Here is a 19,522-nt window from a genome sequence, read left to right as displayed (position 1 = left end):
ACGTTGTAAATAGCTTGAGTACAGGTAGTCCTCGACTTACGACGACAACTGAGCCCAACATTGATGTTGTTAAGTGAGAAATCTGTTAAGTGAGTTTTGCCCCATTTTACGACTTTTCTTGCAACATTTGCTAAGGGAATCACGGCAGTTGCTAAGTTAGTTACAACGGTCGTTAAGTGAATCTGGCTTCCCCGTTGACTCTGCTTGTCAGAATGTCGCCAAAGGGGATCACGTGACATGGGGTCACTGCGGCCATCCTATCTATGAGCCAGTTCCAAGCGTCTGACTTTTCATCATGTGACCACGGGGATGCCGCAATGGTCATTAAGTGTGAAAAACGGTCACCAGTCTCTTTTTTTGGTGCCATTGTAACTTTGGTCACTAAATGAAGTGTCGTAAGTGGAGGACTGCCTGTATCCTGACTCCTAAATCCAGAACAGAGAGAGGGACGCTTTACTCCTGAACTCCTAAGCCTCCTCCCTCTGAAACGCCCCCCCCCGACCTACATCCTCCCCCTCTGCTGATCGTCCCGGGCCTGCCCTTCCCCACCTCCCCTCCGGAGCCCTGGGCAGCCCCCCTCCCCCCTGCCTCTGGCCCCGGCCATCCTCCCAGAGAGAGGGGGTGCGTGTGTGGGGGGGGCATCCTGGGCCCCGAAGAAGCACCCGGTTCCCTCCTTCCTCCAAGACAGAGGCTGGCCCCCGGCTTCACTCGCTGGGCAACCCAGGCCCCGATTCCCCCTCCTGCCCTATCAAAGCCGCTTGGGCTCCATGGCAGATTCTGCTTCCCCGGGTGGGCTTCGAGCGGGTCTGGGGCCCACCTTAAGCAGCGAGCGCAGCATACAGAGAACGCGCTCCCGAGGCCCCCGCCACCCCCAGCATCATCACGGCCGCCCCACGGGACAGGCCGGATGCCTGGGGAAGGTGCCCGGCGCCCTCCCTCCGAGGGAGGCCTCCCCCGAGGCAGCCAGAGACTTACAGAGTAGAGCAGAGTCACGCTGAGGTACTGGATGAGGCTGTACAAAGCCATGAATTTGAACACGCAGAAGGAGGTCATTAGGGCAGCCCGGCCTTCCCTGCGGAGGCAAAGCAGCAGCCATGGAGACGAACACGATCCCATTCCGTCTCCAGGTTTCCTCGGGGGGGGGGGAGAATTCCTGCTCAACCCCATCCAGGAAGGGAGGGGGCTTGTGTGGCCGGGGAGAGCCACCCGCTGTCCGCCTGCACACGTCTGGTGCACAAGAGAAGCACCGCGTCTCGGGAGAGCCCAGAACTCCAAAATGCAAGGCCCACCTGGGAACCGGTTCCGGTTCTTGCAACGTGGAGGCAGAAACGGGAGGCAGGATGGGTGTTTCCGTGACCCCCCCCAACCCTCCTGGGAAAGGAAGCTGTGGCTAACCCACCAGCAGTGCCTGTCCTTCAGGTGGCATGAGGCCCGCTTGGGCGGTAGAGCCCTGGGCCTGCGGTCTGGGCACCACGTCCAGAGGGGCTTAGCCGGTGGCCTTCTCCGTTCTCCCCTCCAAGCGGGGCCTCCGCATGCCCACAGTCTACACTGCATAGCCAGGCGCTTGGCCCGAGGCAGGAGGCCCTCCGGCTACGCGATGCCCAAACCCTTTACCTGATCAGGTTCGGCACGCAGGAGATGCTGGCTGCCCTGGAGGTGAAGGGAGAAGCGACGGACGCTTCCAGCTCGGAGAGTGAAATGCCGCCATGGGCCCTCTTCAGAGCCTGGGGGGGGGGGAAAGAGGTGTGAGAAGGGTGCCCTTTGGCCCCCACCGAGCAGCTGGAGGGAGGGGGAGGGAGGGGGGCATACTCACGCCACAGTCATTTGCTCCGTCTCCGCACATCCCCACGTGGTAGCTGCGAGAGAGAGCGGGGAGGGTGAGGGTCCCCCTGCGCACCAGAAGCTCCTTCTGCAGAGTGACCGTGGGCGGGAGGGGAGAGTTGTCCAGCAAAGGCTCCCACAAACCGCTTCCCTGGATCTACTTGACCAGCCCCCTTGGACTGGCCTTCAGGGAGTCAACGAAAGCAAAAGCCCCCCCCACCATCTGCCAGACCTGGAAAATGAGATCCTGGATCCTGGGGGGGGAGCTGGGCAGAAGGGGGCGTCCTCGGTGCTGGGAAAGAGGGAATATTTGCCCAGGGGACCGGGTTTGGCAGCGGCTGAGCGGTCAGGAGGCCGTGGGGTGCCAACCGCTTAATTTACGCCCGTCTGCTGAAGCAGCCCAGCGGAGGCACCGTCTCCTTTGCAGCTGGCTGAACCCCAGCAATTGGCAGGGCGGATCGGGAGGCAAAGCAGGGAGGACAAGGCTGGCAGCCGGAAGCCTTTCCTGCCCCTTACGTTCTCCCCCTGCCCTGAGACCCCCAGCGGCAGAGCCCGAGGGGGCAGGGGGCAGCCGGCTCCCTCCGAGTTCCAGTCTCGTGCCTGGTGACCTCAGGGCAGGGACACTGCTTGGCCCTTTCAGAGGCCGGCTGCTGAGCAGCGAGGCTTGCCTACTCTTTGAGGGGGGGCGGGCAGGCCCCCCCCCCGCAATTTTGTACTTACTCCACGTTTTGCAGGGCCTCCACCAGTTGTGTCTTTTGGTCGGGGGCCATGCGGGCGAAGACCGTGCCGTGCAGCACAAGCTGGAAGGCAAGGGGGGGGGGTGGTTGGTTCTCTCAGCATCCCGGGGGCAGGCGGGTGGGAAGGTGGAAGGGACAACAATTGCTGGGTTTTGTCTGTGTGTGTGTGTGTGTGTGTGTGTGTGTGTGTGTGTGTGTGTTTGGCAATATGGGCAAAAGTTTAACGCATCGCTCTTTTCATGCAGGAAATGTACCTTTCATTGTGTGGAAGCATTCTGCAGGGATTCTCAGAAGGAGGGGGCCTTTCTAGAACTGCTGCCAGCCCCCCCTTCCCCCCTCCCAATGGGAAAGCCTCAGAAAGGCCACAGGAAGTGCAGGCTCAGTTCTGGCTCTTTCAAGGCTGGGGAAGCCCCCCTCCTCTTTGGGGGAGGGTGAACGCAGGCAAGTGGAGGGGCCCAGAGGAGGACGCAGGTGTGGGCCGGCGGGCTCTTGGGAAGGAGACCCTCCCCACAGGGCTGCACAGACCCTCCCAGGAGGCGCACGCAGCATGGGCAGAGCTGACCCACGGGCAGAGCGAGACCCCAACACCACCGGGCTGGGACTGACCTTGGGCACCAGGTCCTGGAAATGCTCCTGGATGACGGCAAAGGACTTCCCGTTCATAGCAAAATGGAATTTGGTTTTGTGGAAGTCCTCAAAGTTCTGCTGGGCAAGTTTAATGGGAATGTCCTGTAACAAGAGAGAAACAACACACACACCCCCTTTCAATTTAACCATCTTTGGGCACGAACTCTAAACTCCACGTAAACAGTGAAGCACAGCTGCTAAAAGCAGCACTTTCTGATCAGATATTTGAAGTATAAAGTCAACAAAATCGGTCACTGCCGCCTAGACCTGGCAAAGGCGCGGGAGGGGGGGGAACGCTGACTCAAAATTGCCAAAGATTAAATATCTGATCTGAAATAAACCACCGCCAAATTTAGCACTCAATTAGACTTCCTATCCAAGGGAGAGTAGTTTATTTATTTTATTTATTAAAAGTTTATGCCGCCAATCTCCCCTACTTGGCGATTCTGGGTGGCTTGCAAGTTATAAAGCAAGCAAAAAGTAATTAAAACATTGAAAACCACACAGATTAAAATGTTATTGAAACACAGAAGTGAGAGTGCTCGGCCAAGGAGCAGCCAGCTTTGGCAAAAGAAAAGTGTGAACGGCCACGTCTTCCAGGCACAGACGCCCACCGACCTTCAAATCAGGGCAGTCCACTCCCCTCAATAGTATTAATTACATGAAACCGCAGCCAAATGGCTTTGAGGGCGGAAGGTCCCAGGGCACCCAGGCAAAGAGGCTCATTTCTGACAAAGGTGTGGTGAGAAGTGCATCCTGGGGGGGGGGGGGGAAGAGCTTTGCTCCTGTGCCTTCCTCCCCCCAAGGCCACCTTTCCTCCCACGGCACCCCTTCCTCCCCAGCCGGAAGCGCAGATTGGGGGAAAGTGTGGGGAGGCTCCCCCTTGAAGTGGGCTTCAGAGGGGCTCCTCTCCCTGCCCTCTGGAGGCCCCCCTTACCTCTGAGTTTATGGTGGGCGTGGCCTCGGGAGCCCTCTCGAGGGCATCAGCGTGGTGCCACTTGATCCTGGCGGGGTGCCCATCCTTGGGAGGTAGTGCTTCAGCCACAATGACCTTGTCCTGAGGTAGAATCATGCCACAGTCCCGGGCCACAGAGATGGCGGTCAGCATGTTGTCCCCTGTGAAACGAGCACAAGCGCGTGTGTGGCCAGGGCTCAGCCGCCCCTGGGCCATCCCACGCCAGCGGCAGTTCACACGGACACACCGGTATACGCGAGCAAAGGTGGGGATGTGGAACTGGAAGCCAAGTTAGGGTTGGATCTGATCTAAGAATCTGCCCCTCCTGAGCCCGCAGGATGTCCCCACAAGAGGAGACTGCAGAAAAACTGGAGACCAGCTGGAAAGGAAGTCCTCCGGGCAGCGAGGAGCCCCCGGTTCACAGCAAGGATACCCGACGGTGCTCAGCACCCGAATCCGGATCATCTCAGCCACAAGTGGGGGACCGGCTGGGCCGGGGGAAGGGAAAGTCCCCCCCCAGGCTCCGGGTGAGAGAGAAGGGGCAGGCCTTAAGCACGGCTAAACAAGCACCCTGGTGGGCGGCCCGGGGAGGACCCCGTCTCTTCCGGAGGAAGCCTCCCCTCGCTTAATGACGGCTACTTCAGGGAAAGCGTGAAAGGAAAGACGGACGGCCCCTCACACACACCTGTGACCATGACCGTGCGGATGTTGGCTTTGTGCAAGTCGTGAAGTACGGCTGGAGTTTCCGGCTTGAGTTTATTCTGCATGATGATGAGCCCCATGAAGTCCATGTTGGCCTCGATGGCGTCTCTGTGGCGGGAGAGGTGATTCCATGAAAACCAGGGCGGGATTCGCAAAGGGATCGAGGCCGGGAAGCTGCCGTGACTCCCAAGCGCGAATTCACACTGGAGTTCAAACTCTTCCCTTGGCACGAGAGGGGCTCAGGATTCGGATCCACCACGGGCACCCAGGCAGAACCTCGCCCGCTTCAGCTCTTTACTGCGCTGCCTCTGGTGCCGGGAGCCACGTGGGGCAACGAGGAAGTGCCCCACCCAGACTTGGCCGGCAGGGGGGCAGGAGGGGGGATGGGTCAGCCTCAGGCCTGCTGGGCACAGGCCGGAGGCCGCCTGTCAGAGCCAGGAGAGCTGGCAGCAAGGAGGCTTCTAGGAGATGCTGCTCGGGTTCAGAGGGTGTGTGTGTGTGTGTGTGTGTGTGTGTGTGCGCGCGCATGCGTGCGTCAGAACCTAGGCCTGCTGAGCAGAGAAGGCTGCTTCAGGCTGGGATCCAAGAAGAGTGTGGGGCGCGAGCCCAGGAAAGTCTTCCGGGGCTCCATCGGGCTGCCTGGACTACACCACCTCCCCCCCCACCCCCGAGCCCAGCCCCATCCACTCACCGGGCAGCGTTCTGAACCTTGTGCCAGGTGAGCCGGGACTCCAGCTTCCGGTGTGCCAGGGCGATCACGCGGAAGCCCTGCCGGGTGAAGTCCTCCAGCACCCGCTCGAAGTCAGCCGGCACTGGGGAAGGAAGAGAGGCCACCGGCTGAGGGCCAGGCCAGCAGGATCCCCGCCACCCTCCCTCCCTCCCCCCCTGGGAGCCAGGGGGGGCCCTTACCCGTGGCTGGCTTGCACAGCCCCGCAACCACCTCCGGGGCCCCTTTCACAAAGGCGTCCATCTTCTTCTCGCCCAGGATCCGGGCCACCACGCACATCCGCTGCAGAGCGGAAGAGAAGGGGAACTGCCGCACGATCCCGATTTCATAGCTGGCCTGGTCAAGAAAGGGCAGGTGAAGGGAGGCGCCTGGTGACCAGCTGGCGGGCGAGGGTGGGCACAGCCGCCCAGGGGGTGGAGGGCAAGCACTCACCGAGAGCTGAAACAGCTCCTGCAAGGGAAGGAGAGAAGAGAGTTTTGGGCAGGACCGCCTGGCCCGGAATTCTTCCCAGCAGCAGAGGCAGCCCAGGGGGTCTTGAGCCACGCAGTGTCCCCCCCCACCCCAAGAGGCCATGGTAGGAACACTCGTCGTGCGCACGCACACACACACATGCACGCAGAGGCACCTTCGGCTGTCCCGCAGCCAGCCAGAGCCTCGGCTCTCGCAAGGCGGCCCCCAGGGCGGCTCCCGGATGGTGCAGGAGCAGCCGAAGCAGAGAGCGGGAAGGAAAGAGAGGGCCAGGGGACCCACCATTTCCTTGTTGTTTCCAGCATGGAAGTCTGGAAGAAGCTGCTTAGCCGGCCGGACAACCGTGGGCATAATCCGGTTGTGAAGGGCCGTTTCCTCCTCCGTTGCCTCCTCCAGCACCTGAAGGAGACAGAGGCCCCGAGACGCCCGTCAGCCCAAATCCCGGAGCCTAAGAGGGTCTGCCGCCTCCAGAGCTGTGGGGAACCTCTGCCCCCCTCCCCCCACCAGACAGCCCCTTCCCCTCCCAGAGGGGACGTCTCCTCACCCATCCGGTGGCTTCAAACATCTTCAGATCGAGCGGATCTCCGGAGAGCACCCCTTCGATCTTGGTGAGGGAATGGCAGGTGGCCATGCAGGCAACGAAGGGCGAGCGCACCAGGCTCTCCTTGCAGGCGCTCTCCTCGGGCAGCTGGAAGCTGGGCGGAGGGCGGAGGCTGAGCAAGGCGCCCCTCGCCAGGACCCTCTGGAGGCTGCAGCCGCCGCCAGGTCTGCCTTCCCTTCCGGGCAGAAGGCCATCCAAGCACTGCCCGCCCCAAACCCTGGCCAGGTAGGGTGGCGAAGGGGGCCCTGGGGGCCCGCCTCCCGGTGGCTGAGGAGCAGGAGGACCACCGAGGATTGGACTCGCCTCTCTTACTTACCAGGCGCTTTCTACCCTTTGGATGCCCCAGAGGTCCAGGCCATCCTCCGTCAGGGTCCCTGTCTAGGGGGGAGAGAAAAGGGCAGTGGTGGCTGTGGGGCCGAGAGGGCTCGCCAACTGCTTGGCAGCCTTTGGGGGCCACAGCCAGAAAGACCTGACCGCAGACCGTAGACAAGCCGGCCCTCAAACCGAAGCAGAGCTGTCGGTCGTTGCCTCCATTGGGGGATGGAGAGAAGCTCCTGCCTTCCAGCGCCTGAGACGGCATGGGGGGGGGGTGCTGGGCGGGGGGGGGGTGCAGAGCTGAGGGAGGGGCAGCCAGAGGCCCCCTCCCCCTCCCTCCAGGGTAGGCCCAAGCGGCAGGAATGGGGTTACAACCCTGGAGGAGAAGAGAGACGTCCACCCCACCCGGGAAGGAAGGCCGTGCCGAGCAAAGGAAGCCCCCTCCCTCCCCGACCCACGCAGGAGCCCCCTGGCTCTCCCTGCCCCTCAGCCTTCTTTCCTCAGGGTGGCATCCAAGGATATCTGCCATGAAGGCTGCGCAGAACAAGAGGAGCCCGGGGGGGGGGCTGGCTAGTGGGCTCAAGGAGGGGGCTCCCCACAACTGCCTGGGAGCAAGCAAAGAGGCCTGCTGGGCTCCCCTTCCCTCCCTCCCTCCTCCCCAGATCCCCTCCACAGGGCCGCTGGGGCTGAATTCCTTGCTGGGTCAGCCCCCCCCCCCCAATCTCCTCCCTTCCAAGGTTGCTCCTTCCCTTGGCTTTTCCAAGCAAAATTGGGAGGGATGTTTGGCTGGACAGGCCCTCCAACGACAGCTCTGTGTGTGTGTGTGTGTGTGTGTGTGTGTGTGTGTGTGACTGAGCATTTCCAAAGCAAGGCCGGCTTCTTAACTGCGTGGGGAGGGGGCTGCATACAGGTTGTCTCTGAACCGGTCGGTTCCCAGTTACGAGGGGCCTCCCCAGAGCTACTTATAAACTGGTTTCAAAATTCCAACAGCTGCCCCCCCTCCGGTCACGTGACTGCCTTTTGGGCGCTTGGCAACCGGCCTGCATTTACAACCATTTGCAGAAGCCCGCAGTCGGGTCACCACAATTTCCAGTGATTTTTTTGTTTTTTGCTGGAAACTCACCTTTACTTCTGGTTTCTGGCAAAAAATGATGCGATAGATTCATCTAACCAGGAGTGTTTGCTTAGGGACTACCACAAAAAAGGTCGTGCAGGTGGTGACCCGCTTAATGGCCACCCCGACTTACGACTGTATTTCTGGGCTCAATTATGGCCAGGTCGAGGGCTGCCTGTCACATGGGGAGGGGCCAAGCTGCCCCTCGGGGACAGGATTGGGGGCCAGGCCTCTGCCCAGCGGCCCCTCCGAGGGATTCAGGGGCCGAGTGACCCACCTGGCAGGCCCAGGCCAGAGAGGGTGGCAGCACCTGAGCCGGGGGGGGCACTCTTTCAGGTCCCGCTGTCCCCCCCTTCCCTCTTCTTAGGTGGGGGCCTTGGGGCAGCAAAAGAGGGCCAGGGCCGGGGGCTCCCCCCTGAGTCCACCCAGCCCCCCAGGGCAGGAGAGCGGCCAGAGGCCTGACCTTGTCGAAGCACACGAGGTTCAGCTGCCCACAGATGTTGATCCTCTGGGGGCTGATGCAGAAGATCCCGACCTTCTTAAGCCGCCGCTGCGCGTAGACGATCCCGGCCGTCATGGCAGCAGGCAGGGCCGGAGGGACCGTGATGGTGATGATGTCCAGAGACTCAATGATGATAATGCGAGCGGGAACCTGCGAGGAGGGGCGGGCGTCAGCCGCCAGCCACGCTGCCCCTTGCCAGAGCTGCCGGGAGAGGGCAGCCCCAGTGCGGGCGCTTCCCTTGGCCCAGGAGGTGGCTCTGTGGCCAGCAGAGGCGTCGCCCAAGCCGGCACCTCGCCTTAAGGGCAGACCCTGACAACCGGCCCAGCCCTGGCGCTGTCGGGTCTGCCGGGGGGGGGGACTTCGTCAGTCAGCCCTCGACTGCGCCCAGAGAGCTCCCCACCTGGTGAAGGATGCTGATGACGATGGTGTAGAGGAAGCCGATGCCGGCCACGCCCACCAGGCAGAGCAGGAACAGGTAGGCCTCGCGGTAGAGCTGAAAGTCGGTGGGCTTTGGGTACAGGATGGAGCGCACCAGCTGCCCTTTCGAAGTGCTGAACCCTGCAGCCGGGAGGATCCCCAAAAAGCGGGTCAGAAGGGAGGCCCGCCCCTCCGCCACAGCCTGGTCCCAAAGCTGCCGAGGGGGCTTGGAGGCTGCCGCGCACCCAGAAGAGCCGGAGCCCCAGGCGGGAAGGTGAAGCTGGTGACCCAGGACAGCTCCCTCCGGTGGGGGGAAAAGGGTCTTGCGGAAAGCTCTCCCCAAAGAGAGGATCTGAGTCCCAGTGTTCCAGGGGGATCTCAAAGCACGGGACCGAAAGGATCTACGAGGAGGCAGGGTCAGTCTGGGGCCATTCCTTTCTTGGGGCGGTGGGAGGGGGGTGTTGCGAAGGGGAGGGTCAGAGGCTGTCTCTCCTGTGCCGGGACCCTCCGGAGCGGCACAGAGCGCCAGGGATGTGGCGCAGGTGACTCAGGCCCAGAGAGGCTGCCATGTTGGCATTCAGCGATCTCCCCAGAGGGATTCTGGGGGCCCCCACCTAGGGAGCCCAGAGGCGCATACAAGTCTGTGGCAGAGAAGGTCCTGACCCCAAAGGGGGCACCCAGGCAGCCACTCAAAGGGGCCTTGCTGTGGGGTAAGCAGTGGACTGGCACCGAGGGACCTGAACATCCCGGCAGAGGCTGGCAGGAATAGCCAACAGCCCGGAAGACAAGCGCAGGATGCAAAAAGATCCTGACTGTCCAACAAAATGAAATTTAATGTGGAGAACAGCAAGGTTTTACACCTAAGCAGGAAAAACCAAGGTACAAGTACAGACTAGGTGAATCCTGGCTCAAAAACAGTAACCGTGAGAGGGACCTTGGAGTCCTAGTGGACGATCACTTAAACATGAGCCAGCCGTGTGCGGCAGCAGCCAAAAAAGCTAATACAATCCTGGGTCACGCGAGGTATTAGTACCGCTTTTATAAAACCCTAGTGAGGCCACACCTGGAATCCTGCATCCAGTTTTGATCACCATATTACAAAAAAGATGTTCAGACTTTGGAAAAAGTGCAAAGAAGAGCAACTAAGATGAGTGAAGGCCTGGAGGCAAAAACACGTGAAGAACGGTTGCAGGAATTGGGTATGTCTAGTTTAATGAAAAGAAGAGCAGTGTTCCAGTATTTGAGGGGCTGCCCCAAAGAAGCGGCAGTCAAGCTCTTCTCCAAAGCACCTGAAGGCAGGACAAGAAGCAACGGATGGAGAGAAGCAACCTGGGACTAAGGAGGAATTTCCTTTACAGTGAGAACAATTAACCTGTGGAACAGAAGTTGCCACCAGAAATCGTGGGTGCTCCATCACTGGAGGCTTTTAAGAAGAGACCGGACAGTCCCTTGTCTGAGATGGTGCAGGGCCTCCCGCTTGAGCAGGGGGCTGGACTAGAAGACCTCCAAGGTGCCTTCCGGCTCTATTCTGATTGACATTGGGGCTGTGATGGGGGAAAGAGTTGGGGAAGGATCCGAAGCAGCCTTTCCTAAACACGCCCCTGAATCCAACACCTGGATCGTTTGGAGACCCCGGCCCTCCTTTCCGCCCAGCGCTGGCGTACCTGTTCTGACGACCACAGCCTTGACCAGCTCCCCAGTGTAGAAGCGGGTCTGAATGACCGTCGTGCCACAGAAGAGGGTGTGCCTCCGGTGCCCGTCCGGGTCGTACACTTCGCCCTCCAGGGCCTGCGAGTCCTTGGACGGGTTGGGCAGGTTGGTCTTGGTGACCGGGACGCTCTCCCCTGAGGGAAGAAGAGGCTTTCTCGCTGCCCGTGCCACCTGCGGCGTTGCGGCCCGGCCACTGGCACAGAGCAAGCACCCCCGACTCACCTGTCAACATGCTTTCGTTGACGATGCAGGTCCCGCTGAGAAGCACTGCGTCGCAGGGCATGATCATTCCCCGAAGCGGGACCACGATGACGTCCCCAGGCACCAGGTCCGTGGACAGGACCTCTTCCACCCCTACAGGGCAGACGAGAGGGTTGCAAGTGGAAAAAGCCCTGACCCACTCCTGCCTCCTCCGAACCGAGGCCGACGGTGCGCAGAGCAGCTGGCAAGGACTCTGGGTGCGGCACGAGGCTGGCAGAGGGATCTGCCAGTCCTGCACACGCTTGGCAGCAACGGGCAGTGGCCTCTCGGCACGTCCGCGAGCCAAGGACCAAGTCCAGGTGGGCAGCTGTAAAACGCTCCCCCACCCCCACAGCTGCTTGCACCCCAGGAGGAGCTTAAGCAGGAACCCCCAAAGGTGCCCCTCTCGCCCTCGCCCCTCCTGCCGGCTGAACTGCCCGTGCCCAGCCCATCCTACCGTGGTTGGCTCTGTTGACGGACACCCTGATGATGCTGTGAGCTGCCACCATGTCGTGCAGCATCGTGTATTGCTGAAGGGAGGAGAGGAGAGCGTTGCTAGCCAGACGCCCCAAGCCTGAGCGAGCCGTCCCGGCCACCCCACGAACCAAAGGGGGAGGCGGAAGGGGGAGCTGGCCGGCCTGCCTTGGGTGGCGTCCCCCTCTCTTGGAGCCACAAGGTCCCACGGATGCGGACAAGGCCAGCGTAGCTGGAAGACCCTCTTTCCGAACTGCCCCCCAGCTTTCTCAGAGTCCAGCCTGCATGACCCTCGTGCCTCTGGTGAAATCCCCAGCAGAGCAGGGAGGCCTCCCAGGAGGGGCTTCCCTATTTGGCCCAAGCGGAGCACCCCTGCCCCACGTCCTCCGGCCCAGCCAGCCGAAGCCTCCAGGAACAGCCACTGGAGCTGACGTGCCTAATTTGCTCCTGAAGCCAAAATTCAGGGATGCGCTGAGGAGCACCTGGAAGACTCAAAGTCTTCAGAGGAAGCCAGAACCCTGATCTGCCCTTTCAAAGGATGCTCACCCCACCCCTGCTCGGAGCTTCGCCCACACCTGGCACCCCCAGCAGGATGTGGCACCAATTCCAAGACCCCAGGCAGAATCCTGAGGCACCAAATTTGGGGGGGAGGGGGGAATGAGAAAACACATTATTCTGAAATAAGTATTTAATTAATTCTCTACAGCAGTGCCCCTCCCCTGGAATGGGGCCCTCCCATTGGCCCCCACCCTGCTTTGTCTAGAAGGGGTGGGAAGACTTGGCTCATCGCCCAGGCCTTTGGCAAGACTATCTGCTTCATCATGCTCGCCATCTTTTATCTTAATCGCCTATTGATTTTATTGCAATTTGTTTGCTTGATTGTTGTGAGCTAACAATAATCCTCGAGGAACGTCAGTGGAACAAGTCCTTCGGATTCCCTCGTCAGCTACTTTGGGGGGGGTTCCTGAAGACCATCCGGGGGGGTCCAACACGGTCCTTCTGTCCAGTTCTCTACGAATACCGCTGGTGATGGGGACCCAAACAGACCAGGGACAGGCAGAAACAGGTCACCACAGTCCACTTCGATCTGCACATTTTGTCTTCAGAGCTACAGGGACGCTTAAATATCTGGGAACTCTTTTGAATTTTCAATATTTCTGCATAAATATGACCTAAACTGGGCTCTCTTCACATAAGTCCTAAAACTGGATAAAGTGAATCCAAAATTAGTCAAAAACATTATATGTGTTAATCTATTTATTGAAGAAAGTGATCCAAAACTATACATATTTGTTTCTGACTCATTGAAGCAGAAATGTTGAAAATTCAAAATGGTTCATAAGCCTTTAAGCACCACAGCCCGAAGTGAGTGGCCAGATGAGGGCAGAATCTGGGACTCTTTCAGACAAACCGATGCCAAGAATGGACATCTGGGGTTTAGGGCAGCTCAGCACAGCGCGATGGGAACACAAAGGCCACGTTGCACAAAAACAGACTTAACTTGGGTAGTGACTGACTTGTGTTTGCTCCAGGCACTGGATCCTAAACTAACCAACCTGGCTGGATTCCTGTGACTCTCTCTGCCAATCGGAACGGGATCAGCTAAACAAACCTCACCAAGTCCGGCCTGCTGCACCCAGACCAGCCAGCTTATTGTGCAAAGCAGCAGTGAAAGGGCTCAAGTCTGCCACCCCCCGCAAGGCTTCTCACACCCACCTTTCGGATGCTGTACAGAGAGCTGGCGATGGAGATCAGAGACATGATCACAATGGCGATTGCATAGTAGTAATATTCGTCTGTGCACCACAGGATCACACTGAACAGCTGGAAAATGTAGAAAGGATTGAGGACCTGCCAGGAACAAGAGAGAGAGAGAAAACCAGAAACCAGCGTTAGATCACGACCTCTCCTTCACCTGGACCCTCCAATTCTGAATTCCCTACTCAGGGTGAACGTCCAGAGTCCCCCTGATCGGCTAGGGCGGAAAGGGGAAGGGCTCAGCACGCAGAGGGGGCCCTAGAAGCAGGAGGCCCACAAAAGGCTCTGCTCACCCTTGTAAAAGGCTCCGGAAGGCTGAAAGCCGAGTGCCCACCCCCCGCCCCACTTGCAAGTGGACAAGGAGAGGACTCCCTTCCACCTCAGGGTGAGGCTTCGCATGGGGGCAAAGCCTTTGCTGGGGCCCAGCCAGAGGTCACCCGTGTTGGACCGGAAGCGTTTGGTCTTCCAGAAGACGTAGGTGGGCAGAAAGGAAGAAAGCGCCACCGACTTTCCCTTCGGATGGATGCGGGAGGCTGTCCTTTGCACAAACAGGCAGCAGAAGAGGTTCCCTTGGCTGGTCAGGCTGATTTTATTAAAAGTCACAGGGATCGGACCCTACGGAAATGTTACTGAAACCCTTGTGTCAAACTTCACGTCCACGGTGCAGGCAACAGGGGTGCGTGACATGCCAATGGCATGTATTACTTGTGTCCGCTGTCAGTAAGCGAAGTGAGTTTGGGGAGAAAGCAGGACATCCCGTTAACTGGGGCATCTGAGGTTAAAAGGTTAAAAGCCATTCAACGACACAGTAACTTACTTCTTGGGAGTTCTTTGCTGAGTGAAATTTTGCAGTGTGAATAACATGTCTGAGAAGAGCTCACTGGATTACGATAGAGGGCAGTTTTAAAAATCAACCCTTGGGGTAAGGTTAATATTCTTAAAATAAACATGCAATATTGTAGACCCAGCGTGGAATTCATACAAACACACAAACATATCTACAAAGTATTTTCCAACATATAGTACATCATTTCCTAAATGGCTGTGGGGGAATGACCTTGGAAATACGTGCAGCTGTCTGTCAGAGGGGAGAATCTGGCTTTCCGTATCTTGAATTAGGCCTCTGGCATGTTTTATAGCGCCAAATTGTGGATGAACGAACAAAGATTTGCAACAGAAATCAAGGCTAATAAAGTTTCTTCCAACATATTAACAACAAGAAAAAAGTTAAGGAAACTGTAGGTTTCCTTAAAGAGAGAGGATGGCAAGGAATAACAGACAACAGGGAGAAAGCAGAGCTGCTTAACTCGTTCTTTGCATCAGTCTTCACACAAAAAGAAACTACAGCCCAACATAACCAAAAAAACCACTGCAAAAGACAAACTAGAAAAAAAATTAAAATAAGCAGGAAAATGGTAAGAGAACACCTATCCAACCTTGACGGATATAAATCACCAGGCCCCGACGGATTACATCCCAGAGTTCTGAAGGAACTGACAGATGTTATCTCAGAACCACTGCACCATATCTATCAAAAATCCTGGAGCATCGGGGAAATTCCTGAGGATTGGAAAAGGGCTGATGCGGCTCCCATCTTCAAGAAAGAGGGGGAAAACGGACCCAGGAAACTACAGACCAGTCAGTTTAACATCAATACCTGGGAAGATCCTAGAAAAGATAATCAAAAAACGGATCTGCGAACAACTAGAAGCAAATAAAGTCATAACTAGTAGCCAGCACAGGTTTGTTGAAAACAGATCGTGCCAAACCAGTCTTCTCTCGTTCTTTGATAAAGTGACTAAACTAGATGACCAGCGAAATGCTGTGGACGTAGTATACTTAGATTTCAGTAAAGCATTTGATAAAGTAGACCACAACCTACTCCTTGGTAAGCTAGGAAAAGGTGGAATAGACAAGATCACCACCAGATGGATCTGCAGCTGGCTGGCAAACCGTACTCAACGAGTAGTCCTCAATGCTACTACATCCACACGGAGAGAAGTTAGCAGTGGGGCACCACAAGACTCCGTCTTAGGCCCAGTACTTCATCTTCACCAGTGACTTAGAATTACATGAGGGAATTGAACAGGAACTCATCAAATTTGCAGATGACGCTAAACTGGTAGGTAAAGGTAAAGGTTCCCCCGCACATGTGTGCTAGTCGTTTCCGACTCTAGGGGCCGGTGCTCATCTCCGTTTCAAAGCCGAAGAGCCAGCGCTTGTCTGAGGACGTCTCCGTGGTCATGTGGCCGGCATGACTGGATGCCAAAGGCGCACGGAACGCTGTTACCTTCCCACCGTAGTGGTCCCTATTTTTCTACTTGCATTTTTACGTGCTTTCGAACTGCTAGGTTGGCAGAAGCTGGGACGAGTAGCAGGCGCTCACTCTGCTATGCGGCACTCGGGATTCGACCCGCCAAACTGCCGACCTTCTGATCGACAAGCTCAGCGTCTTAACCCACTGAGCTCAGAAGACAAACTCAGGATCCAGAAAGATCTTGATAAACTTGAACAATGGACCCTATTCAACAAAATGAGTTTCAATGTGGAGAAAGGCAAGGTTTTATACTAGGCAGGAAAAAATCAAAGGTACAAGTACAGATTAGGTGAGACCTGGCTTAAAACAGAAACTGTAAGAGGGACCTTGGAGTCCCAGTGGACGATCAGTTGACCATGAGCCAACTGTGTGCAGCAGCCAAAAAAGCGAATACAATCCTGGGTTGTATAAACAGAGACGCAGAATCAAGATCACGCGAAGTATTAGTACCACTTTATAAAACCCTAGTAAGAGCCACACCTGGAATACCGCAACCAATTTTGGTCACCATATCACAAAAAAGATGTTGAGAGTTTGGAAAAAAATCAGAGAAGAGCAACTAAGATGATCCAAGGCCTGGAGATTAAAACATAGGAAGAACGGCTGCAGGACTTGGGTTTCCACCCTAGAAAGCTGAGAGCAACTATTAAATACTAAGTCTCTTTCTCACACACACACACAGACACACACACTCTCACACACATCCAGTTGCACTTTATACATTTGTGTGGTAATGAATCGGTCGGAAAGGCAAGCTTTAAAGTTACAAGAATTCCAGTTGTCTTCAGCCATTTCCCTGGGAAGATGCTATCATCAGTACCAAAAGTCTCAACAGAAACTACGCAGTGCTTCATTCAACAAAAAATTATGTACAGTATTTTGGACTTATTGGAATCCATTGTGGCTATGTGGAAAAACCTGAATAAATATCCATTTAACCAACCCCTAGGCTGCCTGAATGTCGTAAGGGCAACTCTTGGTGGCTTACAACATGTTGACGGTGCAATAAGATAAATCTTTCATTTAAATGCTGCGTGTCCCAAAAGCTTTAAAACTCAATTTGAGACAAGATTTAATATCAGAGTCTTTTGAGCTATATTCTTTATTGTGTGAAAATTGGCACCTGGACAAGGAAATCGAATCCTGTGTGTCCTACTTAAAATATTTTCCAGCACAGGAAAGATAAATTCAGGGCCTCAGCTATTCAAAAGCTGGCAGAGCTGATGTCATTAGCAGTTTAGGACTGAGTCAGTTATTGAAGTAGATAGACGATTGCAAAGAAAGACAGCCTCCACTGAAATGCCTTTGTATATATTCTAGTTTTGAATTTTAATTTAGTTTTCCTTTTTTCTTTATCATTATTTTTCCTTCCCTTTTCTTTTGTTTTTAACTCATCCAACAGAAGCAAAAAGAAATCAGGCGTTGCAGAGTGGTTCAAAAAGTGAAGAAGAACTAAAGAGCCTCTTGTTGCGGGTGAAGAAGGAGAGTGCAAAACTTGGGTTGAAACTTAACATTAAGAAAACCAAGATCATGGCATCTGGCCCTCTCAATTCCTGGCAAATAGATGGGGAAGAAATGGAAGTAGTGACAGATTTTATTTTCCTGGGCTCCAAGATCACTGCAGATGGGGACTGTAGCCAAGAAATTAAAAGACGCTTGCTCCTGGGGAGGAAAGCCATGGCAAATCTAGACAGCACACTAAAAAGCAGAGACATCACCCTGTCAACAAAAGTGCGTATAGTCAAGGCTATGGTCTTCCCAGTTGCAATGTATGGCAGTGAAAGTTGGACCATAAGAAAGGCTGAGCGCCAAAAAATTGAGGCCTTTGAACTTTGGTGCTGGAGAAGACTCCTGCGAGTCCCTTGGACTGCAAGGCGATCAAACCGGTCAGTCCTAGAGGAGATCAATCCTGACTGCTCTTTAGAAGGCCAGATCCTGAAGCTAAAACTCAAATACTTTGGCCACCTAATGAGAAGGAAGGACTCACTGGAGAAGAGCCTAATGCTGGGAAAGATCGAGGGCAATAGAAGAAGGGGACGACAGAGAATGAGGTGGCTGGATGGAGTCACTGAAGCAGTAGGCGTGAGCTTAAATGGTCTCCAGAAGATGGTAGAGGACAGGAAGGCCTGGAGGAATGTTGTCCATAGGGTCGCGATGGGTCAGACACGACTTCGCAGCTAACAACAACAAGAGTGGTTCAAGCTGGCTGGGGAATTCTGGGAGCCCACAGGTCTCAAACTTGCACTGGACGGACACCCCCGCAAAGACACCACCCCCCCAGGGCGATGGCCCAGCCTGCTCCCCTCCATCCCTTTCTGTCCTTGCCTGGCCCCCTCCCACCCGAGGGTCCCGGAAGGCTGAAGCAGAGCAACCGGGCTCTGTTTAACGAGCAGGAATCTTTTTTAAGACGATGTGGCAGGTTAAAAACAGGCAGGCCAAAGATTCTGGAGCGTCCTTGTGGACAACCCAACCCTCTACCTGCGTTTTGAGATAAAAGCCAACCGATTCTCACAGAAACTCACCTAGGCAGCAGCAGTGTGAGACAGAGGAACTGAAGGGCTGCTAGTTTCTCCCCCCCACCCCCGCTAACGCTTTCTCAAGACTCAGAGGGCCAATAATAGCAGTTCCCCACCTCCCTTTCACAGCAAAAGACTCACCTCTTTAATCAACAGTTTAAAAATGGAAGGCACTTTGACCGCAATTTCATTCGGTCCGTAGAAAATCTTCCTGCATCCAAAAGGGATAAAAAATGAAAGTGCGTGAATTTAGCTCACCGCTGCCGCCCAACAGCCACCCAGCACCAAGAGGGCCAGCCTGGAGGAGGAAGAGCTGGCGGATGGGAAGGAGAGGAAGGCAGGGAGGGTTCCTGGGCACCCCTGGGCCCTCTCCGGATGGCCACGAGCGGTGGAAGCCGAGTGGGGAGAGTGGTGGACGAGGGGCAGGGAAGCAGCCGGAGCGGAGGGAGGCTGGCGGGGAGCCCTGCGCCGAACCCCGTGCCCCTCGCAGGGGCTCACCGGTAGTCCTGCATCTCCTTCGTCAGCCCCGTGCTGTGTTCCCGGTGGATGGAAGCGCAGGAGGTGGAGTCATCCAAACCCCTGCAGGAGAGGGAGAGGCGCAGGCGGGTTAGTCGGGAGGAGCCCTCCTGCTGCCAGGGCCTCTCTCTGGGCATGGAAGGCGCCGTCCATCTCTTACTTTATGGAAATGAAGTTCTGCACCGCGTCATCCCAGAAATACTTCACGCTGTGGTGGGTGAAATAGCGCAGCTGGAAGGCAAGAAATGCAGAGCGCGTTGCTGCTTCAGGCAGAGACTCAGCAGGTGCTGCTCATAAAGGCGGACTGAGTTTTGGCGGCCGTACACCCCACGCTTCCGCCCGCTGCCCTCCCTCCACCCACCCCGCCTTCCCTGGGTCACTTTACCCGCAGGAGAGGCCAACGGAGCGTGGAGCGCCCTTGTTTTTCTCCCCACTGCTGTGGCCCCATCAGGCAAAGCCCCCCCCTCGGGAAATGAGGCCTAAGCAGGCTGCCCTTGGGGAGGGAGGGGGGAGGGCAGCCTTCTGGCGGTGCTGGGTACCTGGAGGAGCTGTGGGGCCTGGGAGAGGCCGTTCAAGGCGCTGCTGCCCTTCTCTTCCGAGGAAGGGAGGCAGAGAGGGGTGCTGGAGCCATTGGCCACCTTGTCCGAGGCCATCTCTGCCGGGGCCTGCAAGGGGTGGCGCCCCGGGGACAAGACGGTGCGGACCTTTGCGCAGAACCAGGTCTGGAATTCATCCTTTGGAGAAAGGGGGGGAAGAAAGGATGGTTTTGAGGAGGAGTTCCTGGAACCACAGGAGACCAAACAGGTCCAGCTGCCAACCCTTGTGCCGGCTTGGCAGATCCCTCTTCCTTCCCTCAGAGCGGCCTGGCCACGCCATAGGGCAGACTCTCTGGGGCCAAGGCGGCAAAGGTGGAGCCACCTAGGACAGGGGTGGCAGGGGCTCAGAGGCCAGCCCAGAGAGCCTCCCCTAGGGGCAGCTGCCAGCGGACACACCTGGCCTGAGAAG

The 19,522-nt window shown here is 56.7% G+C and overlaps 1 protein-coding gene across 6 annotated transcripts in view; it reads right to left on the bottom strand.

Annotated features, from left to right (window-relative positions):
• Nucleotides 1-19,522, bottom strand: part of ATP13A3 (ATPase 13A3) — a 41,428-nt gene that overhangs the window by 7,833 nt on the left and 14,073 nt on the right. For all 6 annotated transcript variants that reach the window (XR_014026743.1, XR_014026744.1, XM_081330027.1 and 3 more), the window contains 23 exons: nucleotides 19,057-19,251; nucleotides 18,678-18,748; nucleotides 18,500-18,580; nucleotides 18,143-18,212; nucleotides 13,127-13,261; nucleotides 11,394-11,466; nucleotides 10,919-11,050; nucleotides 10,651-10,830; nucleotides 8,970-9,127; nucleotides 8,531-8,719; nucleotides 6,955-7,016; nucleotides 6,582-6,732; nucleotides 6,320-6,436; nucleotides 6,002-6,019; nucleotides 5,752-5,905; nucleotides 5,534-5,654; nucleotides 4,826-4,950; nucleotides 4,123-4,301; nucleotides 3,165-3,287; nucleotides 2,542-2,621; nucleotides 1,814-1,856; nucleotides 1,615-1,724; nucleotides 976-1,072 (listed from right to left, as the gene is read on the bottom strand). Coding sequence is in view for 4 of the 6 variants with exons in the window: in XM_081330027.1 (XP_081186153.1) it covers nucleotides 976-1,072; nucleotides 1,615-1,724; nucleotides 1,814-1,856; nucleotides 2,542-2,621; nucleotides 3,165-3,287; nucleotides 4,123-4,301; nucleotides 4,826-4,950; nucleotides 5,534-5,654; nucleotides 5,752-5,905; nucleotides 6,002-6,019; nucleotides 6,320-6,436; nucleotides 6,582-6,732; nucleotides 6,955-7,016; nucleotides 8,531-8,719; nucleotides 8,970-9,127; nucleotides 10,651-10,830; nucleotides 10,919-11,050; nucleotides 11,394-11,466; nucleotides 13,127-13,261; nucleotides 18,143-18,212; nucleotides 18,500-18,580; nucleotides 18,678-18,748; nucleotides 19,057-19,251 (2,664 nt within the window). In the remaining 2 variants the exon portion in view is untranslated. The remainder of the gene's footprint in view (nucleotides 1-975; nucleotides 1,073-1,614; nucleotides 1,725-1,813; nucleotides 1,857-2,541; nucleotides 2,622-3,164; nucleotides 3,288-4,122; nucleotides 4,302-4,825; nucleotides 4,951-5,533; nucleotides 5,655-5,751; nucleotides 5,906-6,001; nucleotides 6,020-6,319; nucleotides 6,437-6,581; nucleotides 6,733-6,954; nucleotides 7,017-8,530; nucleotides 8,720-8,969; nucleotides 9,128-10,650; nucleotides 10,831-10,918; nucleotides 11,051-11,393; nucleotides 11,467-13,126; nucleotides 13,262-18,142; nucleotides 18,213-18,499; nucleotides 18,581-18,677; nucleotides 18,749-19,056; nucleotides 19,252-19,522) is intronic.

Source organism: Vipera berus (assembly GCF_964194415.1).
Source record: "Vipera berus genome assembly, chromosome: 5".
NCBI classification, from domain to species: domain Eukaryota; kingdom Metazoa; phylum Chordata; class Lepidosauria; order Squamata; family Viperidae; genus Vipera; species Vipera berus.
This window is presented reverse-complemented; position numbering and strand designations above follow the sequence as displayed.